Genomic DNA, 23,136 nt, shown 5'->3' with positions numbered 1-23,136 from the left:
CTCAAATACAGCACGCTGCCTGTAATCATTCACAGTATGGATCACAGTATCAGGAAATGATTGATTAATGGTTAATGATTGAAACGTTTGACATCTAATAGGCCGTAACCCCCCTCCCGGTTTCTTATTAACCAATTTAAAATATGAAATGAATAATAGCGATACACAAGTTGAACAAGATTAAATGATAAAACTGCATGTCATGTACCCTGGAAAAAAATAAATCCTGCTTCTCTTAACAGTCTCATTAATTTTGATGTCTTCAGTCACATTGACTTGTTTGTATTCATTCATTCACATTTTTGACTTTTCCAATTTCTTTTTTGTTTTAATGAGAAAACTGAAGGTTGATCATTTATGCTCAGTGTAAGGAAAGGTGAAGGCAAAAATGAAAAAACATCGCCACCTAGTGGCAAAATCTACCACCCGCACCTCAGTGAGTCCATAGTTCAGTTCAGGTGAAAAACAAACAGCTGCAGAGTGAACATCAGGCACTGACACTGAATATTGAGCCACAGAAATAAACACCACGACCATTCAGAGTAGAGTCTTGGTTTATTGCATAAAATAAAAGTATGCTCTAATCTATTACAAATATGTTTACAAAACAGGATAAATTATGAAAATAAATATTCTGTGCAGTTTGTCCATATTGTCAATGCAAGCAGAAAAAAAGAAACATATATACACACACATGTAAGTCCATAAAAAGACAAGTCATTGTTATGATTATGATCATCCCTCTATTGCTGAGACAAACTACATAATTCAAAGGGCAGAGCTAAACAACCTCTTTTTTCACTGATGCTAATTCTCAGTTTGTTTATTTTCTTTTTCTCTGCATCATGCAAACAATCACCACCATGGATCCAACATACGATTCAATGTGACTTGCAGCATAATCTACACATTTCTCAGCACTACCACTACTCTGTTCACATTGTCAATACTGTCTCCAAAGTTTTCCCTAAGGTTACAATAAAAAGAAACACAATGCACAATGCAATTGCAATAATGTTTGGCAATACAAATGTATTAATAACACAATATCAAAATAATTCACCATTTAGGCAGTTACTTGTTCTGGTTTTGGCTGCACTTCACTTACAAAAATATAAATGTTTTTTTTTGTTGTTTTTTTGGATTTAACAAAATACTTCATGTTAAAAAATATCACTTCAGAGTCTCAGGAAAATAGTTGTTTTCTTTGTAAATCCCAATCCCCTCAGTTCAACCTTCATGCAAACTAAAGTTATTTTATCAGTTTGAGTTCCCAGAAGCCTTTGCAGGACGACGTGAGAATAATATTAGTTCAACAGCTTGAGGGAGCTTTTAATAACAACACGTACAACAATGGTTTGAGGTGAAAAAGCTCCAGTGATCCTTCTTTTGGGTTAGTGTTTTGCTTTGCAGCACCCAAACATACTTCCCTTTTGTTCTACACAAAGCGTCCAAAATGTTTAATTTTGCTACTAAATTAGTGCGTTAGCTTCACGTAGGTAATAAGAGGTAATAAAACCCTAAGATGTTCCATTATTCCTTCTGCTACAAACTACACATATCCTTCATTAATTACTGTTAGCTGATTAATACATTTTTCACCTTTTGGAGCAGTTTCTAAGAATACAAAGTATTTAATACACCTTCATTTGCCTGTTATCCATTATTCTGTTTGATTAAGGCTTATTGCATGGTTTAGATAGCTGATGTTGACATTTTGCACAAAATCTAAAATACTGAAACTGGGATAAATAACCCTGAAGATCAGTCTAAGAGATGGGACATCCCAGTGAAAAAGAAATAGCTGTGAACATGTTTCGTCATTAAAAGCTGTACATTAGCTGGGCAACTTTGAAGTCAATTATTCATATTCTGAAGTGCTATAACTGTGCAAGTCAAAGGTTTTGAGAACCATTCTTCATTTTGTGCAAAATAAGTAATTATTTACTTGAATTGTCAATTGTATTTTAATACATTTTTGATTTTCACATTCATTTTTTTCTAACTTTGGATATAGGCCAATATGGGTGGGTGGGGGTGTGGGGTGGGGTACCTATTCATTCAATGATGTGCTTTTCCTAGGAAAAGAACTGCATATTACGTACTGTTAGTAAATACAGACAGGCATATATTAAACATTTCTCATAATACTATCTTCAACGATCACTGTGGCATGCTGGGAAAAAAAAAACATAGCACACCCATAATAGACAGAAGTCTTTTGTGTTTCTGAATCCATTATGTATATTAAATACATAAGGCTTTGTGTGAGTAGCCTCTTGTGGCATCTTATGCACCAGCTTGTTAATACTTTGAGTTTTAATGCATTAGTAGCTAATGCATTATTAATCACAGTTAATGAATCCAGTAATTTATTGTTTCTTCACATGGTTTCATTATGGCCAGACTGCACCTATGAGATGCTATATTTATGTTTATAAAGGCAATATATTTTCTTTATCATGAGGTTTTTTCTGAGTTAATATAATTGTACAAAATCTTCTCTTGAAAGAAGCTTGAAATGCATGATATTAACACTGTCAGTCTTGAAGAGACTACGTGATCTCTCACTCTAAGCCTGAGAACGCATTTGGAAACACTGGAAAGGTTTCTTGGCTTTGATGCTGTGTTATTTAAAAAGCCACTCTGTGTCACGTTGGAGTGGATTTTGTAAAAACCTTTTGTTCTTTGACAGAGTTGCATAAACACTGTGTAATAAAGACCCGACCAGGGGAGGAACAAGGAAAAGATAAGTCCCTGCAGTTGGCCAAAATGTGCATCACCTACGTCACAGAGTCCCCAGAGCACCAGTGGACGTCACCAGCTCACAGACGTGCTGGTGTGTCCTGTTGTCATGCTGTTTGAAAACTATGCTGGTGAGAAGTGTGGAAGCACGACCAGCTGAGCGGCAGAGCTGGGTCACTTTAGGTCACCTTGATGGTGGACTTCTTGTGGACACAGAGTAGGGAGACGTAGGGCACACCGATGAAGGCCCATTTCTCATTGGGCCAGAACATGATGACGGGTCCTCGCTCAGGAGCCTCGGTCGCCACGTCGAAGTAGGCGAAGCAAACGCAACCCAAATACGAGGCGAGACAGATCAGGATGTGCCTGTAAAAGAGCAGTTTGAATGAACCACACTGTTCGAGAGATGGTTTGCTAAATATATCCAGGTGTTTGCAGGTGCATCTGAGCAAGATGAACAATGTCTGCAGAATAAATATCCTCCTCATCAGGTTATTTAAGTCTGCAAGGTCAGTCTTTACATTCACACCAAGAGAAAAGGTCACTGCAGACCTGAGCAATAAGAATACTGCTGGTTCTTTTCAATGCAATTACACTTGTTTGGAGTTTCTTCTTTGTTAATTATGGCTTCATTCTTCTGGTCAAGTAAATAAAGGTCACTCTTTTTTATGTTTTTAGATGCAGACCCTCATTAATGATAAACATAGCTGTAAATAGGTTGATATTATTGTACCAGTGTAGTCAGATTTAAAAAAAGGACTGGGTTACATTGTTTTTGCTTAAAATGTCAGTATCTTTTCTGAGCCGACTGTGAGTCAACTTACCAAGCACAGTGTAAGTAGGGAAAATTGACAGATGACCACATTTCACAGAATATCCTGTCACTGATCCAGCAGAGTAGAGCCAGCGCCCACCAGATCCCTGAGATCAAGCCCAGCTTGAACACACGTGGGTTTTCACACCTGCGACAACCAAACAGAGCGATGAGAACGGTGCACAACTGTGAAAACTCACAGAAAATACACAAACACTTGGGATAAGACGGACACAGAGAGTATCTGCGTACATCCGGCAAATATGGAGCAACATTACTAAAGGGGCTTTGTATTTAGCTCTGGAGTTGAACTAAATCTCCAGATGGGTCTGAGACTTTCTAATGATTTCACTGGCGAGGTTTAATCTTAGGAGAGAAGGAGGAGGGGGAGCTTTTATATTTACACCTGAGAAGTCCATGAACTGAAACCTGAGTACCAAGAACTTTAGTGGTCTAAAAGTCTACCGCCCTGCACAAATATGTGTGTGTGGACACACCACTGACCTCCAGACATATGAGCTAATCCAGAGTGCTGCTGATAAGCTATTCTTAGTACTGTCCTCCTTGTACACACCAGTCACCATAGCTGAGGCAAACGCTGAGTGCCAAAACAAAGACAAGTGGACCAGGAAGGCTGACTAAACTGTGTTGACAACACAACAGAGTGGTCACCACGACGCAGTTTGTCACATTCCTCTACGACACAGCGTCTGATGGAGTCACACACTATTAACTTTACAGGCGTTTCATTTGGATTACCATTGTTTCAAGGTGAGAGGAATGTTGGGATGACACGAACCCTTTTCGAGAAAGAACCAGCACAATAAGACTCAGACAAACAACAAACACCACTCAGCTGCAGAGGACATGACTAATCTTAAATGCTGTAGCTTGACGTGAAGGAATAACATGATGGCTCTAAGATAATGAGTACAGTGGAAAAAAACACTTTGTGTCCAATATTCGCTCACATACACACAGAAAGCATGATGACTCTTCAGCCCATTGGGTTTTTTGCTGTTGACTATCTGGCTGTTTAGTGCTAGGCAGGTACTGGACAGCTGCAGGCAGCTGCCAACTGCAGCAAAGTCGCAGACTGGGAATCAAAAACAATTAGCTCAAAGAGTCTTTAATGCTCTGAATAGCTGAGGGGAACTGCAGAGTTGGTAGTTAAGTCTCATCCAGGCCTATGTTGACTCTACTGTGTGTTGTCAGCCTGTGTGTGTGTGTGTGCCTCCTCATTAACACCAGTCGGGGGCCACACTGTGCATAGTTCACTGCACAAGAGAGTGAGGACTGTGTGAATGTGAGAAATAGTCACTGACTTTGGTTCTATAATGTCTAGATGTGTAGAGCAGTAAGACATCTGTAATCTCCTCTCTTTCAGCTAAGAGCTGCTCATTCTCAGTCGGTTTCACCAGTTAAAATGCCGCCATTAGCAGCAGGTCACATCAGCTGCCGCTAATTAACACTAAAGTCTTGTGTAAATTGATGGCAGGGCCAAAATAAAACTTGCGTGCTCTCTGCAAACCACTTAATGTGAGATACAAGAAGAATCACTATATGTGATACGTCCCGTCTCCCACTTTATGTTAATTTCAGGCATCACATTCTTCCAGTTAAACTTTCCTTAATATCATCAGCTTCTGCTTCAGGTTAAGCATTTGTGATATTTGGATCAAGGAGCTGCTAATAAACCAGATTACGGTATCCAAGATAACGCATATTTAAATATGAAGCATCAAAGTTGTATTGGGAATGGAGACAAAATATAATTGGACATCCCTAATTGTTATATAAAGAGTATTTCTTCGTGCAGCTTCATTTGCCACCATGAGCTACAAGCCCCGACTCCACTGAAATGACTGAATTCAGTTTTTTATTTGTGAGAGAGTGATGTGTCTTCACCACGGGTTACACAGGCTCACTTTCAGTTAACTATGTCAGTATGAAGACAAATGCCAATATTTTACATAATTGGTCGAGGGGGGGGGGGGGTGTGACATAGCTCCACAAGAGCAACAGGAAGCACAAAAATAGATGGTCAATGATATGTCTTCCCAAAGGGAAACAGGTCATTAACTTGTCATCAGTATTGTATTAGACTTACATACTGTTAAGTGTTTCAACCATTTATATTTGGCTGATCATCAACCTGACTTTACATACTGTACATTGAGGCTCCCTGAGTCGGCCGACGCCCCTTCCTGCCAACAAACACACACACTGGCGGAACAATCACCACACGGCCGGCTTGTCTGGACTATCAGCTCAAACAGAAGCACTGAGATAAGAAACTTGACATCTCCATGGACACAGAGTGATCTCAGTGTGATGGAGAGTTTGACTGTTGGAGGGGAAGATAAATGAGGGAAAGGCCGGCCGGCCGGCCTGTCTGTCTGGGTGGAGTCCTGCTGAGACGCTCCTCGCTCCAGGGAATAGAGAGGAAGAGGCTCCATAAGATCAGTGTCTCCAAAATTGAAAAACTGCAGCTCTTTATGAACTCATTTGATAGTCATGTTGGAAGCTGAAATTATTATCAACTACTATGAGATGATGAGTTCAGTCGTGCTTAGACAGGTTGTCAGAAGGTTATCTCTCGTCATTGGTAAAACCAAGACGATATTTTTTTTTCTTGTTTTTGAAAGATTTATATCATATTGTACGATCTGGCTTTTCTTTGACTGGCAGCTTCACAGTGGGAAAACCAAGAGTTAACAGTGAAGATGAAGATGAAAAGCTGTATCATTCAAAAGAAGGTGCCAGCTACGTTTATGATATGGATCTTAAACACTAGCCAATTACACTGCTTTGTGCTTCCTGCTCCACCTGTTCCTTTTTAACAAGGATACAACTTAACTTGAACTTCAGTATTGCATCGTTTTCATGGATAGAAAACAATGGTCAAAACCACAAAAAAAAACATTTAAAAGGACATAACTGAACCTGGGGAGATTTTAGTTAAGTAGATGGTATTTATATTTACTGATATACAGTATGTATGACAACATGTGTGTAAATATGTTTGGATAATTTTGTTTATCAAATAATATGAGCTATCTCTTCTAATATCCTTTTATACAAATGTATAGATATATGCATATAACATTTCCTATTTAGTTGAATAGTGGACTCATTTATTTTTCAGCTTTTTAGGTTAAATTATGACTCGAGGACTCTGTCCTTTCAGTAGCTTAAGTAGTAGTAAATTTACTTTTCTATGTACAATTTTTTTTCTGACTTAATAATAATAATACATCATCCATTATGGCCCAGCTGTGACTTGTTTCATAGTCTCAACAGTTTATGTAATATTTTAATGGATCTCCTATAAACTGGACAAGTTGTTTTTCGTCCATGTGGAAGTGCCTTGAACAGGAGCCAACAGACGTACTGTAAAAGAAAAAGCAAACAACAACAAAATAGTCGTTTCTTTCTGATGGCAGACGTCCATCAGCCCGGGCTAAAGGAATTCTCTCCCACTTAGCAGAAGAAAAACAATTTGCCCCAATAGACGACTGGCACTGGAAGTAATGTCACGAAATACTAACAGGTTGAACAATGGATGACTTAAGGTTAAAAGACTGACGGTGGCGAGTAAGGATTGTGGGAAACGGAAACTACAGAGCATGGCTCCACATTACTGTGACGGAGGAAGCACACACACACACACACAAACACAAACACACACTAATGGGCATGAATGGCTTGTTGTGTGTTTTTAGAAACATTCTTTCACATCATAGGCCCTCTCTATAATTATCCTGTAACAGACGACATGTCATCAGACAATGTGAGTACAAAAGGCCAAAGGTGAGATGTTAACGTTCTGCAGACTGCACTAAATCTCAACACTATTGTTTCTGTTAACAACTAAATGTATTACAGTATATGATATAGCTGACTAGACAATTTAAAACACAGTGCAGTGAATTTAAACCAGATCTGTTCAGTCTGGTGCGACTGTTGCGTAACTGACTGGAACATGATCAACATGTCTGATGTGTGTAATAATGGTGTTAATAGGAAAATTAAATAAAAAGGGAATTACTTTTTTTCAATATTAAAATATTCCTCAAATCACAAAACATTACACCAATACACCAGATATGTATGGCTCTTTGAAGAAATATCACTCTATATTTCTCCACATGTGCAGATATATATGACATGAAGAAAAATCATTTATGAAGCACTGATTAAAAAAAAACTGAGCACAGGTGTTTCCTAGCAACTGATTTACTTATTACTCAAGTTGACAAGACTTTTCTTATTTTTTGATGGTGTGTAAACAGCAATTTACTAAATCAATGGTCAATTACAAAAGCTTTACACACAAACTTAAGGATGGATACACAAGTTACTATAGAGACAACAACCCCACCACATTCACAAAGTCTGATCTAGAGATGTGTAAAATAACATAAACACGTATAAAACCATAAAAACACAAATTATTCACACTGAAAATTGGCTTTTATATTGGAACAAATCATGTAAGCTTAAATATGGTGGACATCCAGGACTGTGTTATATTGTGTAATGTTTCTTGTTATCTTGTGCTTTAACACTTTTCACTAACCTTTTGAGCTCAGTGATGAGCAGCACAGTGCAGGGGATTCCTAGAGTCATGAGCGACAGCGAGTTGACGACAGGTTTAACAAAGGCCAACCCTGTGGTGATTCCTGACAAGATGCCAATGACCACTTTGAACCTTGACCTACATGGAGAAGCAAAAGAAATGAGGAAAAAAAATTATGTTTGCACTCTATGAACAGCATTGTGAAACACAGAAGGAATGTTTGGTCGACTCAAGAAACACTTTAACACACTCATTCAGATAAACAAGAGGTGCTCAGTTTCAGAGGCCGTGGAAAATGCAGCCTGAAGTGAAAGAGCAGCCATGATGGCTCTGTGACAATGGAAAGAGAAGTTAAGACATGTGATGCAGCTTTTACTGGGGTCAGCTATCTCAGACAGGCCTATTATTAAACAGGGCAGTCACAGCAGTGCACACATCATATGACAGGCTAGTGGCCAACAGTCAACTCCTACAGAGGAACCTGCTGGATAAATACAGTAAAATACACATTAAAATGACATTGAAAATGTGGAAAAACTGCAGTGAACAACAATATTGCGTTCCTGCAAAAACCACAACCACCACTGCCTCAGCTGTGTCATTATGATAAAAAAAATATCATGTTGGTCAACATACCGATCCCTCCTAAACATCCTGGGTAGGTATCTTTTAGGGAACCACATGGCAATGGCACACATGAGAACCCACAAAATGGCCAGCTCGTCCAACATCTGGCCCAGGAAGCTGAGGGTGGCGTGGAAATACGTTGATCCAATACCTAGGAGACAGAGAGAGATGTAATCTGAAGTTGTTCCTAGATAAACAAAACTGAATCCTTTTATAATGCCCTCTGAAAAAGTAAGGACATCAAACAGTTAAAAAAAAGTCTGAACTATGTGTTTTTGTCAAGTGTAAATCCAACATACTCCATTTCCACTTCTCAAATGATAAAAGCAGCCAAAACGATGAAAACATTAGAGATTTCATCTGTAAATGAGAAGATCAACAGAATAAAAGTGTATAAAAGCAACATCAACTGTCTTTAGAGGGAGCAGCATCTACAGTGAGTGTACTTCCTCGGTGTAAATCAAAAGCAGCTTATAGAGCTCACACTGAGAGACACCTGCTGTTTTGGAAACAACGATTACAAACAGTTACTTCTACATCGGCGTAACTGGGAGTTGTAAGACACTGTGTCTGTGAGGGGGGCAGATCTGTGAGTGCCCCCCTTTGTTATCACTGTCCAACAGACCTGTCATTATCAGTACAATCGGTTTTCACAAGAGACACTGCAGGAGAGTCGGACACTTCAACAGACTTCTTGTCCAAGACAGAAGTCGGCTCTCAGTTAGAAGTTACCATCATGACGCCCTGTCACTGTCCTGACACAGCCACTTAAATATTTGCTGCTTTTCTTAGTCCTTAGAGATTTTCTCAAAGAAAAAAAACAAGACATTAGACTTTCACGAGTTCTTTTGTTATTGTTTTCTGACAGTATATGGACCGAACAATTAATCAAGAAAATGATAAGCAGATTGATTCATAATGAAAACAATCATTAGCCACAGCTCTACGTGGGAACACTGTTTATTTATGGCTACTGGCAGCAGGCAGTTCAACAACCAAACTCCATGACTGAGTCACAGTCCGCACGGCCGCGGCCAAGGTCAAGCACGAGCGGCCTGTTTTCACACTAGAATCTATAGGGTTGTTTTCCTGCTCAAGTCAAAGGTCAGAGGCAGAAAATGAATCTACAGTATGTAACCCCAACAAGCTTGATATAAAGTTAGTCTAGTTTTGGGATAACAGATGCACAGTTAAAACGAGTGAGTCAAATCCCACTCAAATTCCACTCTGTGTTTTTTCCCTGGCATCGTTAAGGTCACCTCCTCTCAGGAGCACAGGGTCTGTCAGGTTATCTGTGCTGACAGTGCAACCAGTGTGCCTCCACAAACAGCACTGAGGAAACTGGGCTGTGTAATCTCTGTACAACTGTGCTGCTGCTGTTTAATGTACAGTGGCTTCATTTGAGACAGAAATGCTGAGACAAATCCAGTGAAATCTCAGCAAAAGGCTTATTATTCACTGGTTGGATGAATAGGACAAGTCATATTAAAGTCTTCTCCTAAGAGGGAAAATGAGTCACTGTTGTTGCTGCAGTTTAGATTCAGGCTGTGACGACCTACATCCATAATCTGACCATATGTTTAACATAAAGACACTGCACATAACTCACACAGGTTGTAAAATTTGCGATCCATGCACACACACAATGTTTGTGTATTTTCAGGTTAAGCTACTACAACTAATCATTTGGTCAAGAAAAATACTAAAAAAAAAAAAAACACTCATTTATACACTGATGTATGTTGCTATTTTGTTTTTTCAAAGTTTGCAGGCTTACATAAAAAAAAAGTGAAAACAGTTTGTTTTCTTTCTTTAAAAAAAATGACACAGGCTGTCAAGCAAGCTCATTTCCAGCAATAAACTGAATGGCCACTTCATCAATAGGTACACATTGTTATAATCTAATGCAAACCAATAGATACTGCTTTGCCTCTCAGTCTATTGTGCTAATGCATATGAAGCTCAGTCTTGCAGGTGTTCATTTAATAACACTGAGCTAATACATTAGTTACTGCTGTGATTGCACTGTATTTGTTTCTCATATTCTGTCCTACACTGGTTTTTGCAAACAGGAATATATAATGAGGTCCAAAACAACAAACACCATGAGCTTGTGTGTGGTGACTTTGGATGTTGTCATCTATAAATGCTTCTAGTCTTATGTATTAGTACTGATATGTGGTTTGTTAGGCACATGAAGAGTGATGAAGATTAGGAGTGAGGAGGAGGTCTCATCACCAACAACTTACCGACCACCACCAGGAGAATCCATATGAGGTAAATCCCACTGTTGAAATGTGTTGCATATTGGCGGAACAAGCACATTAATATGGGCGGCAAAACAAAAAACAAAATGTTGCTGATCTGAAATGATAAACAAAGGAAAGCCATGAGCAGAAGAGCACATCATCAGGTAGTGAAACTGTTCATGTTGCTCAATGAACAACATGCTGGTCAGTGTTGGACCACACACACACACACACACACACACACACACACACACACACACACACACACACACACACACACACACACACACACACACACACACACACACACACACACACACACACACACACACACACACACACACACACACACACACACACACACACACACACGCCTCAAGTCAGTGGCCTCGGAGCAAACTGACACTCAGCTGAAATGAGTGAGGCAAAGTAAAAAATCTGTCATCTGATGCTGAACAGTGAACAAACTGTTGAGAAGACTGTAAACTTGCAGCTAGCTACGGCTAATCTGTGGGTAACATTTCTAAACACAAAGGGTGAGCAGAGCTGCACACATACACACACACACACACAAGAGAAGCTGCAGGGGGATTTTAAACAAAACTGTAACCACACACAAAAACAAAAACACACACACACGCACACACACAAAAAGCAAAAAACATCGTTAGCTGTAAGTGCAGCTGACTTAATTGTCACCGACCGTGTTGTAAAACTCAGCGATGCTGGGATAAATGAGGTAATTTCCCTCACACCAGTCCACCTCGGAGCTGCCAGCCTGCAACTGGTCCCAGAAAATCAGATTAACGTTACTCATGTCTGGACTGGTCGTGTGTGTGTGTCTGTCTGTCGGACGGACGGACGGACCGCCGGGACCGCACCGAGCCGAGCCAAGAAAACAGACAGACAGGAGGAGCTCCGCCGACAGCAGCAGCAGCAGCAGCAGCAGCGGTGGTGTTTGTGTTGGTAGATAAAAAACAAAAACACCGAAGAGAAAAAAAAATGTCCTCCTTTGTTGGCTCGCTGTTCTCACGCTCAAACGTTAAAGTCCGAGACCTGACGCGTTTTGTAGACGAGACAGCGTGATAAAACTGCAGGCACCGTCGCTGGGCTGCTGCATGTTTTCTAAAGCCGCTCCACAAAGCCTCTCTCCCGCTGTCGTGACGCTCCGCTCCGGTCACTGACAGCTGCTCCGTCCGGACGAAGAGGTTGCAGGAGCAGCGAGAGGATTCACCCCCATCGCCCCCCAGCTGCTCTCTGCCTCCTCCCACTTCCTGCCTCTCCGTCATGTGACCACACACGACCAATGGACGCTGGTAGATGTCGCTCCTATCAACTATCAACGTGCACATGAAGGATCGTCGTGTTCATAAGATAAGATATTTACAGACATATTCACCTTATTCTCCGGGGCAACCATGGAGTCAATGGAACGCTGTGAGATTGTGTTGGAACTTCCGGCGACGACCGGAAGTCGTATAGTACATTAGCGGTAGCTTGATTATTTGAGTCCGTTCTCAGATGTTTCTTGTTGGCAAATCCGGGTTTTTTTTCCCGTTGTCGATTGCAAAAAATGACGAGCATTATAAAGAGGAAGCTACAATCACTGGAAGAAAACGTGTGAGTTTTTAGTTGAGCATCGACCTCATCTTCTGTCCCAGTGTGTGTGGAGCTCTGTACGACCTGCACCCACCTCCATCTACTCTAGAGTCTGGTTAAAAATAATTAAATAAATCCCCGTGTCCCCGCTGATTTCAGCCAAGGTGAGCAGCTTGTTTGGAGAGTAGGAGCGAATTAAAAAAAAAACAAAAAAAACGCTATCACAGCCCGAAGCAACACTGTTAATGCACATAAGAGGCTGCTTTTAATTTCTGACAGCTGGACATTGCGCTACTTTTAATTATGAAGCTTTATCCATTTAAACAAAATAAACTAGAGGAACAACTTTCATGTTTAAATTGTGTTTTATAGCCTACTTTTATATATTTTACTGATCGCAATTCAGGCTGGGTGTGCGTATGAAAATATGCTACAGTGTTTCTCTTTTCTTTTCTCTTTTTTGGAGGGGGCGGGGGGTAGTTTAGGTGACAAAGACATTTTTAACTGTGAAAATAGAGATGTATTCAATATTTGCATTTGGGCAATAGAGATTGCCAAGACACGTGACCAACTGGGCGGCAACGTCATCAGAAACGCAAAGGATTGTGGGTATCTTTGGCCAATTTCCCCCGATCTACATAGCGCGCTAGACATGGACAATGTAAATAATAACAAAAGTACAATAAAAAACAGAATTAACTGGCACAATGCAGCGGGCAAAGGAAAACAACAAAGAACCATACCGCCTAAAACTAAATCCAGCCGCAAATAAACGATACGAGGACAAAATAAAGACAATCAAAGGGCTGGATCCCTATGAACATGGTGTGGTCCGCTGACATTAACCTGCTGCCCAACTTCCAGCACCCATATATATATAATTATTACACGGCTCTATTAAATGCTGCTCTGATTGGTCCAGCGCTGCGTTCTGCGGTCTGTTATTTCTGTATAACGGACCTTCGTCACGTATAACAGACCGTTGCTAGGGACGCCGCTCTGATCAGCGCAGCACAGAAAAGAGAAACTATGCAGGATATTTACCTTGTGTTTCATTTTTACCGTCATTAAACAGCGTCGGACTAATAGTGATGTTAGAGATAAATGACTTGTAACTTGTTACAAGGAGAGTGGAGGCTCCTTCCACATCGCTGCTGGAAACCAAACCTGCTGATCAGAGCCTCTGACCCGGTGTCACAGCTCTCCTCTCGTCTCGGTGGCACCGCGGCTCCGCGACACAAACGCACCCCGTAAACAGTAAAGTTAATCTCTTGTTTATGACAGATACGACTACACACAATACACACATCTTAACACGTGTATGGTAATCTATCGATCCACTGATTGATTATCAAAGGCTTCAAATGCACGAACGGGAGGAGGCTCGGCAAAACAGCGGAAGTGACCCGGTCTTGCAGATTCGCTAAATGCAATTTTAAATCGATGAAAGTCGTATTTTGATCAACATTATGTTTCAAATTAATTATTTCACTCGTAAACCGTGTAATAAGCGGGATAATGTACAGTTGGTCGGTTGTTATGGAGAAATAAACCCCTTCATGTTGAATGAAACCGGGTTCCATACAACCTGTCGGGGTTTATTTCTCCATAACAACCTCCGAACTATACATTATCCCTTACTTATATGGTACTAAATGTAACTTTTTGCCCTGTCTATCGTGCGAACGACTGTTGCAGTTCACAACACAGCAGGTTGATGGCATCTTCAAACCAGAGCAGTAGATATTTGAAACTAGCGTTCTTGCCTCCACAAATTCAAAGTCTGGCGCGTTTGTTTGTGCCAAAGTTTCCCACAATGCTTTGCGTTCCCCGCCGGGAATACGTCATGATGACGACACGCTGGCAATCTCTATACTGCTGTAGGCGAAACAAGTTTATTCATGGCCACATTTAAGTTACAGTAGTTGAGGGAGGGTTTTATTTCTAAATCCCTCCGTTTATTTCTTTTACACATTAGCGAGCAGGTTCACAGCGTGAACAGCGTGTCCCGACCTGACCAGGCTCTGGACACGGAGCAGAGACCCAGGTCCGATAGTGCAAGGCTCTCTCTGAAGCAGAGGATGAGGCCAGCTTCCCGTCAGTCTTCACAGACAGTCCAGAGTTGAACGAGTTTCTGATCATATAGTTGTCAGTTTGCTCCAGGTGACAGTCGACCCTCACAACAAACCCCCCCCTCCCTCTCTCAGTAAATAGTTCCGACGTCCATGCTGCAGCTTATATCCAAGTAATATAATAGCCTATATATAAATGAGCTCCTGACGCTCGGCTCAACAGTTGGTAAACAGCAGCGGATCAGCGCGATCTCTCCCTCCATACTGGTTCTGCCAGCTCCACTTGGATTTCAAAGTAAAAGTCACGCTGTAAATGAGTTAAATTGTGAAACAGCGGCGCTTTTATAGCCGATTTTAGGATTAAACTCTGAATATATGAGCTAAACATCTGTTACCATAAGTTTCCATGGCGATCTAGCTGGGTTGAAAGAGAGAGTACAGGAAAGCCTGGCTTTAGACTCAATAAAAAATATATAATTATAAAATATAACCCACTAAACTCGCTTCGAAGTACACCCCTCAAGTGTTGTCCATGTTGATTTGATTGTCTGTATTGTAATTGTCCCGCAATATACTGCAAATTCAGTCGATTGTTTACATCAGTTTTTACTTCCGCATTTGACCGGAAGTCGTAACACAATCGCGGCCAAACCGGAAGCAATATTTTTTTTCGTAGGATGAGTCCGGGAAAGTCCCGCCTTCCCCGCCTCTGATTGGCTGGATGAATTCTCCTTCGATTGACGTCATCTCACAACAGTACTGTAGTAAACTAAAATACACACAACTGAAAAATGAAATGTAATCAGATGCCATGGCGTAGCGGTTTGCGTTTTCACCTGCGGTGTGGTGAATCCGAGTTCGATCCCCGCTGGTTTCACATTTAAAAAAAAATTAGTTTTTAAATTAATATTCCAAGTTTACATTTTGAGTTTGAGAGAAGTGTAATTGTGCCATTGGTTAGGTTTAGGCAATGAAGAAAGGAGTTGGTTAAGTTTAGTAAAAAGACCAGGTAGAGGCTAGACAGGCCAGTAGAGAGAGTCCAAATTTACATTTTGAGTTTGAGTGAGAAGTGTAATTGTGCCACTGGTTAGGTTTAGGCAATGAAGAAAGGAGTTGGTTAAGTTTAGTAAAAACACCAGGTAGAGTGTAGACAGGCCAGATAAGTAGAGAGAGTCCAAGTAGATCCAGGCACTTATCACGCTTTGCCGACAGCCTGCGTTTCACAGCCGTTACACAGCCGTTTCACAACCAAAACAAACAACCAATCAGGCGAGAGCCCTTCTAGCCAATCAGAGTCGAAAATGGAGCCCATCTAGCCAATCAGAGGCGGGAACGGCGGGAAAGGCGGGACTTTCCCCGGACTCATCCTACGAAAAAAAATATCGCAAACCGGAAGTGGCAAAGTGGGCGGGGCTACATAAGGTGAATAAGTACACCGCAGGCAGGTTGCGGCATGTTTTTATTCACGTCACGTGTTCAGTCAACTTTTAGTTTGGCCTGCTTATCTGTCCATGTTATTGTAGTTTAATTACTTTACATGATATAGGAGTAGGCTACTTTGGTCAAAGTTAATGAAACACATTGGTTACTTCCATTGTGTTGCAGTGTTATCAATTAACAACAGAACAGTGTCAAGTGGAGATGTAGGTATTAAACTAAATACATTTGAATTGTCTTGGTGAAATGTGCCACACAAATAAAGCTGCCTGCCCCTGCCTACTTTTTATACACTACCTCTAGACTGTGCATACTATGCACATACTATACAGCAAGTTGAAAGGTGATAACAAGGAAGATATTATTGATTAATCCAATAATCAATCACAGGGACATTAAAAGGAGGTTAAGAAGAGTCAACCTAGTAGCATCCACAGATGTACAACCAGGAAGAACAGCAAGCAGTAACACCAAGCGGAAATATGGATTTTTATGTAATGCAAATTAAGTTTACCATTAGCCTAGTTTCATTATTGATCATATGCAAAAAAAAAATGCCCCACGGAAGATAAGAGCAGAGTTTACAAAAACTTTTTGTTGCCTTCATAGCTTCTGCCATTTTTTTCCTTTTTTTTTGCATAGCAGCCTATTAGTGAAAGGACACACACATTGTGTAATTTTCTCTGTTGAGTAATAGTTAAGAGTATGAGGTGTCTGGTAGAGTGGAGCTGGCGTTGGGTAGAGTCAAGTGACAAGACAAGAAGATGTCACCTAAAGCTACAACAGCATTTTGATTGGCATGTTTCACAACTTTTGGTCGGCAATTAGTTTAAAGTGTGATATTTTCAGGAACCATGAGATAACTTAATAGATGCTGGTGATATTACGGTATTTGCACAGTGCGCACACCCGCCAACATATGTATGTAGTTTGATTTAGATCCACTGCTCAGCTGCAACAATAACATTACATCAGTATGGAACCATTCTAAATAACTTTACTTTTACTTTTTGTTGTGATATTTACCCCAAAATCATATATTGCTATAATGTTTGGGCTATTGACATTTGCCTTAGACATTTGATAAATTTGTGACAATCAGATTAATAATGAAGCATGTAATCAACTTTTCTATAATTGGTGTAATTACTGTGTTTTGCTCTTACAGCCCAGAGAATGACACATGACAGGGGAAGTAGCAGGTACACACAGGGACTGAGTGTACTGGTTGTTTGATAAACAATTGGGATATCTGGTCTTCGTACCTAGTGTAACTGTGATAGTCAGCTGACACAGGGGAAAGCTGACGAATGCAGGGGGTTGTATGTCTTGTCTTTTTCTCTTTCTCTCAGGAGCTATCAACAGCTGATCAGCACCAAGCATGAGATTGGGGTCAGACACGAGGTCAGCCAATGAGGATGCACATTACATCAATTACATCATATCTTGCATTTGTGTAATCAGTAACTATAAAACCGGACAGGGACAGTAGACAGCATCAGACTTTGTGAACTGATGCTGCTGCGGCATGTTGGTCAGGGAAACTTAGTCTGGTCCGGAGCTCTGTACACGATCTCTTCTCCTAGGTGATTCTTTTATAAATACATTTTGGAAAATTTTGTAATTGAACGTCTCCTGCGTACTTCATCAAACGAACACGCGAGTTCAAGTTTTAGAACTCTTCATTTTGATAAATAAAATGTATATGTTTTGAAATGAATCATCCTGTGTTTTTTCTAATTAAAATTAAGTAATTGAATTCAAGATTTATTCTTGTTACTGCTTGCTGTAACAGCTTATTATGCACAGTTTGACCAACATTAATAATGGCATGGCCTGTGGCATACATACTGTTAATAACTTCAAGGGCCCCAGTGCTGTTGCCAATCGCCGTCTTACATTAAACAAAAAAGAGATATCAACATTGAGCAAACAAACCTACTCATACTCATCCTCTAGTGGGGGTAATTGTCGTTCTGAATAGCTGTGTAACTATGTAGAGGTCACAGCTCCTTTTGTGCAGAACGACTCAATACTGCCTCCTGTTGCTTTCTATGTAGGCTACTAGTTCCAATGGTGGAAGTTTTACTCAGGTCCTTAATTACAGTGAGGGTGCCAATCAAACAATAAATAAAAACTTCTAGTTCTAGTTGATAAGCTGCAAAAGCATGTCACTTGCTCAAAATAGATAGTTCATTCCTCAAAAGCAAGTATTCATGTCAATGAAACTGTCAGTGTCATCCAACCAAAATGAGAAGTCCTGACACCATTGTTTATGAACAAGATAGTCAAATGACTTTGTCATGTTTTCATTATGTGTTTTATAATGCAAAATAGTCAGATCTTTGTGACACTACCTTAAATGAAATGAGGACTATTAGTTTTACAGGGAATGACTATTCAGCATTTATAGTTCATTTTGACTGACAAGACATAAGCAAATGATAATATATAAAACAGCAGAGAATTCCGAAAGCATTTGCAATTTGTTCAAATGAATGAGAAATTGCTACTATGATGTGCATAAATTACTAAATGTTGTGGAGGTTGCACTAATAGTTATGAGAATTTTCATTCTGATCAGAGAAAAGCACAAAAGCGACTGAGGAAAAACTGTAATTTGTAATTTGACTACAGTTACAAATTAATTTAGTCGGGCGAAACCAATGATATTTCCCCAGAAATAAAATGAAGGACAAAAGAGAAAAGAGCAGAAAAAGAAATCAGTCACAATTGTAAAGGAATACAGTTATGGGGTAGCTACTTTACTTTACCTTCCACAGGCCTTGATTAGTCTGATAACCTTCAGGTTTGTCTGATCACAAAACTACATCGAATCAGTTATCGCGAGATCACGGAGCCTATGTGAGACCACGGGGCGGATATCCGGTCTCTTTTCCGTGGCGGACCGTCGTTGGGTCGGTTTGGCAAAATGAAGGTACAACATTTCTCTAACCGTTTGTCTATGTGTAAAGCATCTTTATTTTAAATATTCACGTATATTTGAAGCCACGATTGTGAACTGCAAACCGAACTAGTTTGACGCGGCAATCGCGGCTCTGACACGGAGGATGAGTTTTGATTGTGATGAGGTGTTAGCACCGGTCCTGAGCCGTGGAAACATGGCGGATCATGGGGAGAGAAATGTGCCCCGAGTTCAACTCTCAGTTAACTTCAATACACAGTTTTCAGACTCGAGTAGCCCGCGTTAAACCACCGGGTTGCAATGTTATAACAGTAAAACGTCAGCTATTAATCCGGCTGCATTCACACTAGTGAGCGGTGTTTGTAGTAGGTTTAGTTTAGCATTAGCTCAGTAGCCGCCGGTACAGCCGCTAGCAGGCCTCCAGTGTAGCTCTGTGAGTTTAACAAACCTACTCGTCTCACATTCACACGTGTGCTTTTCTCTTACCCGTTAACTCTTTATTTATTCCCATCTTATTTCGCGTTGTGTTTCCCAGCTATATCTACCTGTAATGTGTCACCTGTCATGACCTACGTGGAGAAAACCCGGCATGTCAGACAGAGTTATACCTGCTAATAACTTTTTTTTTCTCCCACCTGCAGCTGAACATCTCATTTCCCGCTACTGGCTGCCAGAAGCTGATTGAAGTTGATGATGAGCGTAAGCTGAGGACCTTCTATGAGAAGCGTATGGCCACTGAGGTCCCCGCTGACCCCCTGGGCGATGAGTGGAAGGTACGTGGTGATGCACAACACCCCTGTTTTGTCTTATAGTTGTGGTGTGATACTAGCAGTTCGGGTTGGGTGAAGAGGCTCTACATGGATATAATTCATGTGGCACACCAGTAGACCCTTTTTGACTGGTCTGTAGTCATTAAGGGGGGACAGCGTGTTGCCAAAGAAACTGTGGAGATGCTACCAGATACGTTCAGGCCACACACCTGGCTGAAGGTAACAGCATCACTCTCTCAGTTCCCCTCCATCCTAAATAAATAACTACGTATCTAAGCGTAGTGAAGTCTGTAAAAGTTGCTGTCTTGTCTTGCTCCAGTTCAGGATGTGCTGGAAGTTAAAACACCAACCCACAGAGTATTTATTGGTTGGCCTGTTCAAACTTCTGAGCCATGGCTGCTAATTTCTTGTTTCTTGTGGCCATGTGGTTATTACAGAAACATCTCTACCCAGTCACGGTTAAAACTCTCAGGACATCAAACTTTATGTGGTCAAAATTCAGCTTGATTTTAAATATGAAAGACATTCTGATTGTTTTTTTGCACCATGTATGAGATGTCCGAATTTGCGGTCTCCGTTTTTGCAGGGTTACGTGGTGCGCATCAGCGGAGGCAATGACAAGCAGGGCTTCCCCATGAAGCAGGGTGTGCTGACCCATGGTCGCGTGCGTCTGCTGCTCAGCAAGGGACACTCCTGCTACCGTCCCCGCAGGACAGGCGAGCGCAAACGCAAGTCCGTGCGTGGTTGCATCGTTGATGCCAACCTCAGCGTTCTGAACTTGGTCATCGTCAAGAAAGGTGAAAACATGTTCAATGTGATTCTTTTGAACTTTTATGGAAATACTGAATTACACATGAAAGCAAACCTGTAATTCAACAGATACACGTAGTTAACACTGCAATTGAAATGTGGGGTATCTGTTAATATTGCATGTGAACGACGGCACACCAGTAGACCCTTTCTGACTGGTCTGTAGTCATTAAGGGGGGACAGCGTGTTGCCAGAGTAACTGCGGAGCTGCTTACCAGATGCGACCAGACCGACTAACCATGGATGGTTGAACTGCATTGCTCTCCCATTAACACTAGTATCAGGCCGACACCAAAGCCGATGCTTGTAATAAATGTTACTAAACTCGGTATTGACTCCGAAATTATCTTAGAAATTCCTCTATAACTGTGGCAGTTTCCTGTTGACTGGTACTGAGAAAACTACAGCTTTCTGCATTTTGATTCGATTTAATTTTTTTGTCATTCTTCCAAGTCATGTAAACACTCAAATAAGCTGTGCAGTCTGCTAGTCAATCTCATTTTTATCAATAAATACTCATGTTGTCCTGACCTGGCTGCTTTCAGGTGAGAAGGACATTCCCGGGCTGACCGACAGCACCGTCCCTCGCCGTCTTGGACCCAAGAGGGCCAGCAAGATCCGCAAGCTCTTCAACCTGGCTAAGGAGGATGATGTTAGGCAGTATGTTGTCAGGAGACCCTTGACTAAAGAAGGTAAGGCTGAAGAGGGTTTTTTTTTGTTTTTTCAAGTTAAGCCTACAAGTGACACTTGACTGAAGATATTTTCAGTTTGGTCACTGAAGCTTGAAGTCATCATGAGCTACTTGAGTGGCCTTAAGTAAATTGCAGTAGCCTTTGAAAATGAGATTAAATTGAGTTTGAGAATGTACGAGGTTGTGACCAAAATATTAAAGTCCTAAAATCGCTGTTTAAGTGCAGCTGAAATTAGTCTAGCCACTGCTTGGCTTATGGAGCTGTGTATATGTAATGTCAGGTGCTGTTGGTAAATAAAAACTTTACAATTGCAGACCATAACAAGTTATGTTGCTAACTTGATGAATATGTGCACATTACCGATGTTCATATTTTCTTTATTCGCTTTATGTACTAGTTATAAACGTAAACCTGTGCATATTGACGTTTAAGTCACATGGTATAAAATAAGCCTCATGTATTAAGCACCTCGATATTAAGCATCTTGTCTGGATTGATTAAAAGTGTGATGCAATTGGAAAGACTCACAAGGACTCAAATGTTGACTCTGAAGCATTCAGGTGTTGCCAACTACAACCTGGCAGTGGTTACTGATTATATGTCATGGTAGTAAATAGTAATTTTACAATGACAGAATGTCACTTGCCTTTATCAATGAAGGGGAACTAAACATGACTTAATTGGTCAGATGATGCTCAGTTAGAGGCTTCCTGTCCTTTCAGGCGCTTGAATGTCGGTGCAATCGGTCACTGGGTGATTGGTTGATGGCAGAACTAAAATGGGGTCAGTAAAGTGGTGGATAAAATGGGAACTGTGATGTGACCCAGTGTTGCTCATCACTTGCAAAGCCACTATAGCTGTTAGGGAGATGGTTACTCATGGTAGCATTTATGCAGCATCACCCTAACCCTTTTGACACCCGGCACTTACCCGCACCATTGAACTTCATCTGCTTTCTCTCTGACAGGCAAGAAGCCCAGAACTAAGGCTCCCAGGATCCAGAGACTGGTGACGCCCCGCGTGCTGCAGCACAAGCGCCGCCGTATCGCCCTCAAGAGACAGCGCACCCAGAAGAACAAGGAGGAGGCCTCTGAGTATGCCAAGCTGCTGGCCAAGAGGATGAAGGTATGTATCTGTTTCTCTTATAACACTGTACACAGAAATATGTGAAAAGGAAAGCACCCCCCTTATTAAACGGCTTCAGTGACCAGAAGTAATTTGATGTGTGAAGGCTGAAATGAAACGCACCAAACAACACTGGAGCTACTGCATTTAACATAAATGTCTAATTGATCCAACTTAAAATGTTTGTCACTACTCCAACCTATCAGTGCAGCTAATCTGTTCAGTTGTTTGATATCAGTAAAGCTTGGTTTGTTCTGATGGTACATTTTTAAAATCTTCAAACTAATATTGGCAGAGATCATAGAGGATTATGGTCCTGTGTTGAACTTGCATATCGTTGCCAGTTTTTATTTTATTTTCCTTTTTTCCCTCTCCAGATCAGATTGAATAGTGTAATTTGCAGTGGGTAATGGGGATATTGATTTGTGTGTACATGGCTGCTGTGCTGAAAAAAAACTCTGACACATATTTGTTCTTGATAACAGGAGGCCAAGGAGAAGCGCCAGGAACAGATCGCCAAGAGGCGCCGTCTTTCTTCTCTGAGGGCATCCACATCCAAGTCAGAGTCCAGCCAAAAGTGAAATCACAGTCAAATAAAGTAATGTTTTGCTGAAAAAACTGTCTGTGTGGAGTAACTGATTTAACATTTTCCCAGTTCCTATAATAGGTTTACTAGTTGGATTATATT

The 23,136-nt window shown here is 40.9% G+C and overlaps 2 protein-coding genes across 2 annotated transcripts; one reads left to right on the top strand and one right to left on the bottom strand.

Annotated features, from left to right (window-relative positions):
- Positions 1–536: 536 nt before the first annotated feature.
- Positions 537–12,210, bottom strand: acer2 (alkaline ceramidase 2). Its single transcript, XM_085779005.1, has 6 exons — positions 11,721–12,210; positions 11,018–11,132; positions 8,778–8,919; positions 8,142–8,279; positions 3,570–3,707; positions 537–3,111 (listed from the first exon to the last, which is right to left on the bottom strand). The coding sequence occupies exons 1-6, from the start codon at positions 11,832–11,834 to the stop codon at positions 2,925–2,927; spliced, it is 834 nt and encodes a 277-aa protein (XP_085635131.1). The 5' UTR covers positions 11,835–12,210; the 3' UTR covers positions 537–2,924.
- Positions 12,211–19,016: 6,806 nt separating this feature from the next.
- rps6 (ribosomal protein S6) lies at positions 19,017–23,066 on the top strand. The gene is made up of 6 exons (XM_085779018.1): positions 19,017–19,063; positions 19,693–19,824; positions 20,408–20,618; positions 21,177–21,323; positions 22,291–22,448; positions 22,934–23,066. Exons 1-6 carry the CDS (start codon positions 19,058–19,060, stop codon positions 23,027–23,029), a joined length of 750 nt encoding a protein of 249 aa, XP_085635144.1. The 5' UTR covers positions 19,017–19,057; the 3' UTR covers positions 23,030–23,066.
- The last annotated feature ends 70 nt before the right edge of the window (positions 23,067–23,136 follow it).

The sequence above is a fragment of the Trachurus japonicus genome, chromosome 1 (assembly GCF_045865225.1).
Source record: "Trachurus japonicus isolate A0001 chromosome 1, Traja_1.0".
In the NCBI taxonomy this organism is placed as follows: Eukaryota; Metazoa; Chordata; class Actinopteri; order Carangiformes; family Carangidae; genus Trachurus; species Trachurus japonicus.
The sequence above is the reverse complement of the archived record's forward strand: the minus strand, read 5'-3'. Positions and strand labels throughout refer to the sequence as shown.

What these genes read in the sequence shown, in the direction of transcription:
- acer2 (XM_085779005.1), bottom strand. Translation starts at nt 11,834, where the DNA reads ATGAGTAACGTTAATCTGATTTTCTGGGACCAGTTGCAGGCTGGCAGC. An exon ending in GATTCTCCTGGTGGTGGTCG is followed by an intron (nt 8,920 to 11,017) that starts GTAAGTTGTTGG and finishes TCTGTCTCCTAG; the next exon opens with GTATTGGATCAACGTATTTC. An exon ending in CTCATCACTGAGCTCAAAAG is followed by an intron (nt 3,708 to 8,141) that starts GTTAGTGAAAAG and finishes TGGTTGTCGCAG; the next exon opens with GTGTGAAAACCCACGTGTGT.
- rps6 (XM_085779018.1), top strand. An exon ending in CCCTGGGCGATGAGTGGAAG is followed by an intron (nt 19,825 to 20,407) that starts GTACGTGGTGAT and finishes CCGTTTTTGCAG; the next exon opens with GGTTACGTGGTGCGCATCAG. An exon ending in CTTGGTCATCGTCAAGAAAG is followed by an intron (nt 20,619 to 21,176) that starts GTGAAAACATGT and finishes GGCTGCTTTCAG; the next exon opens with GTGAGAAGGACATTCCCGGG.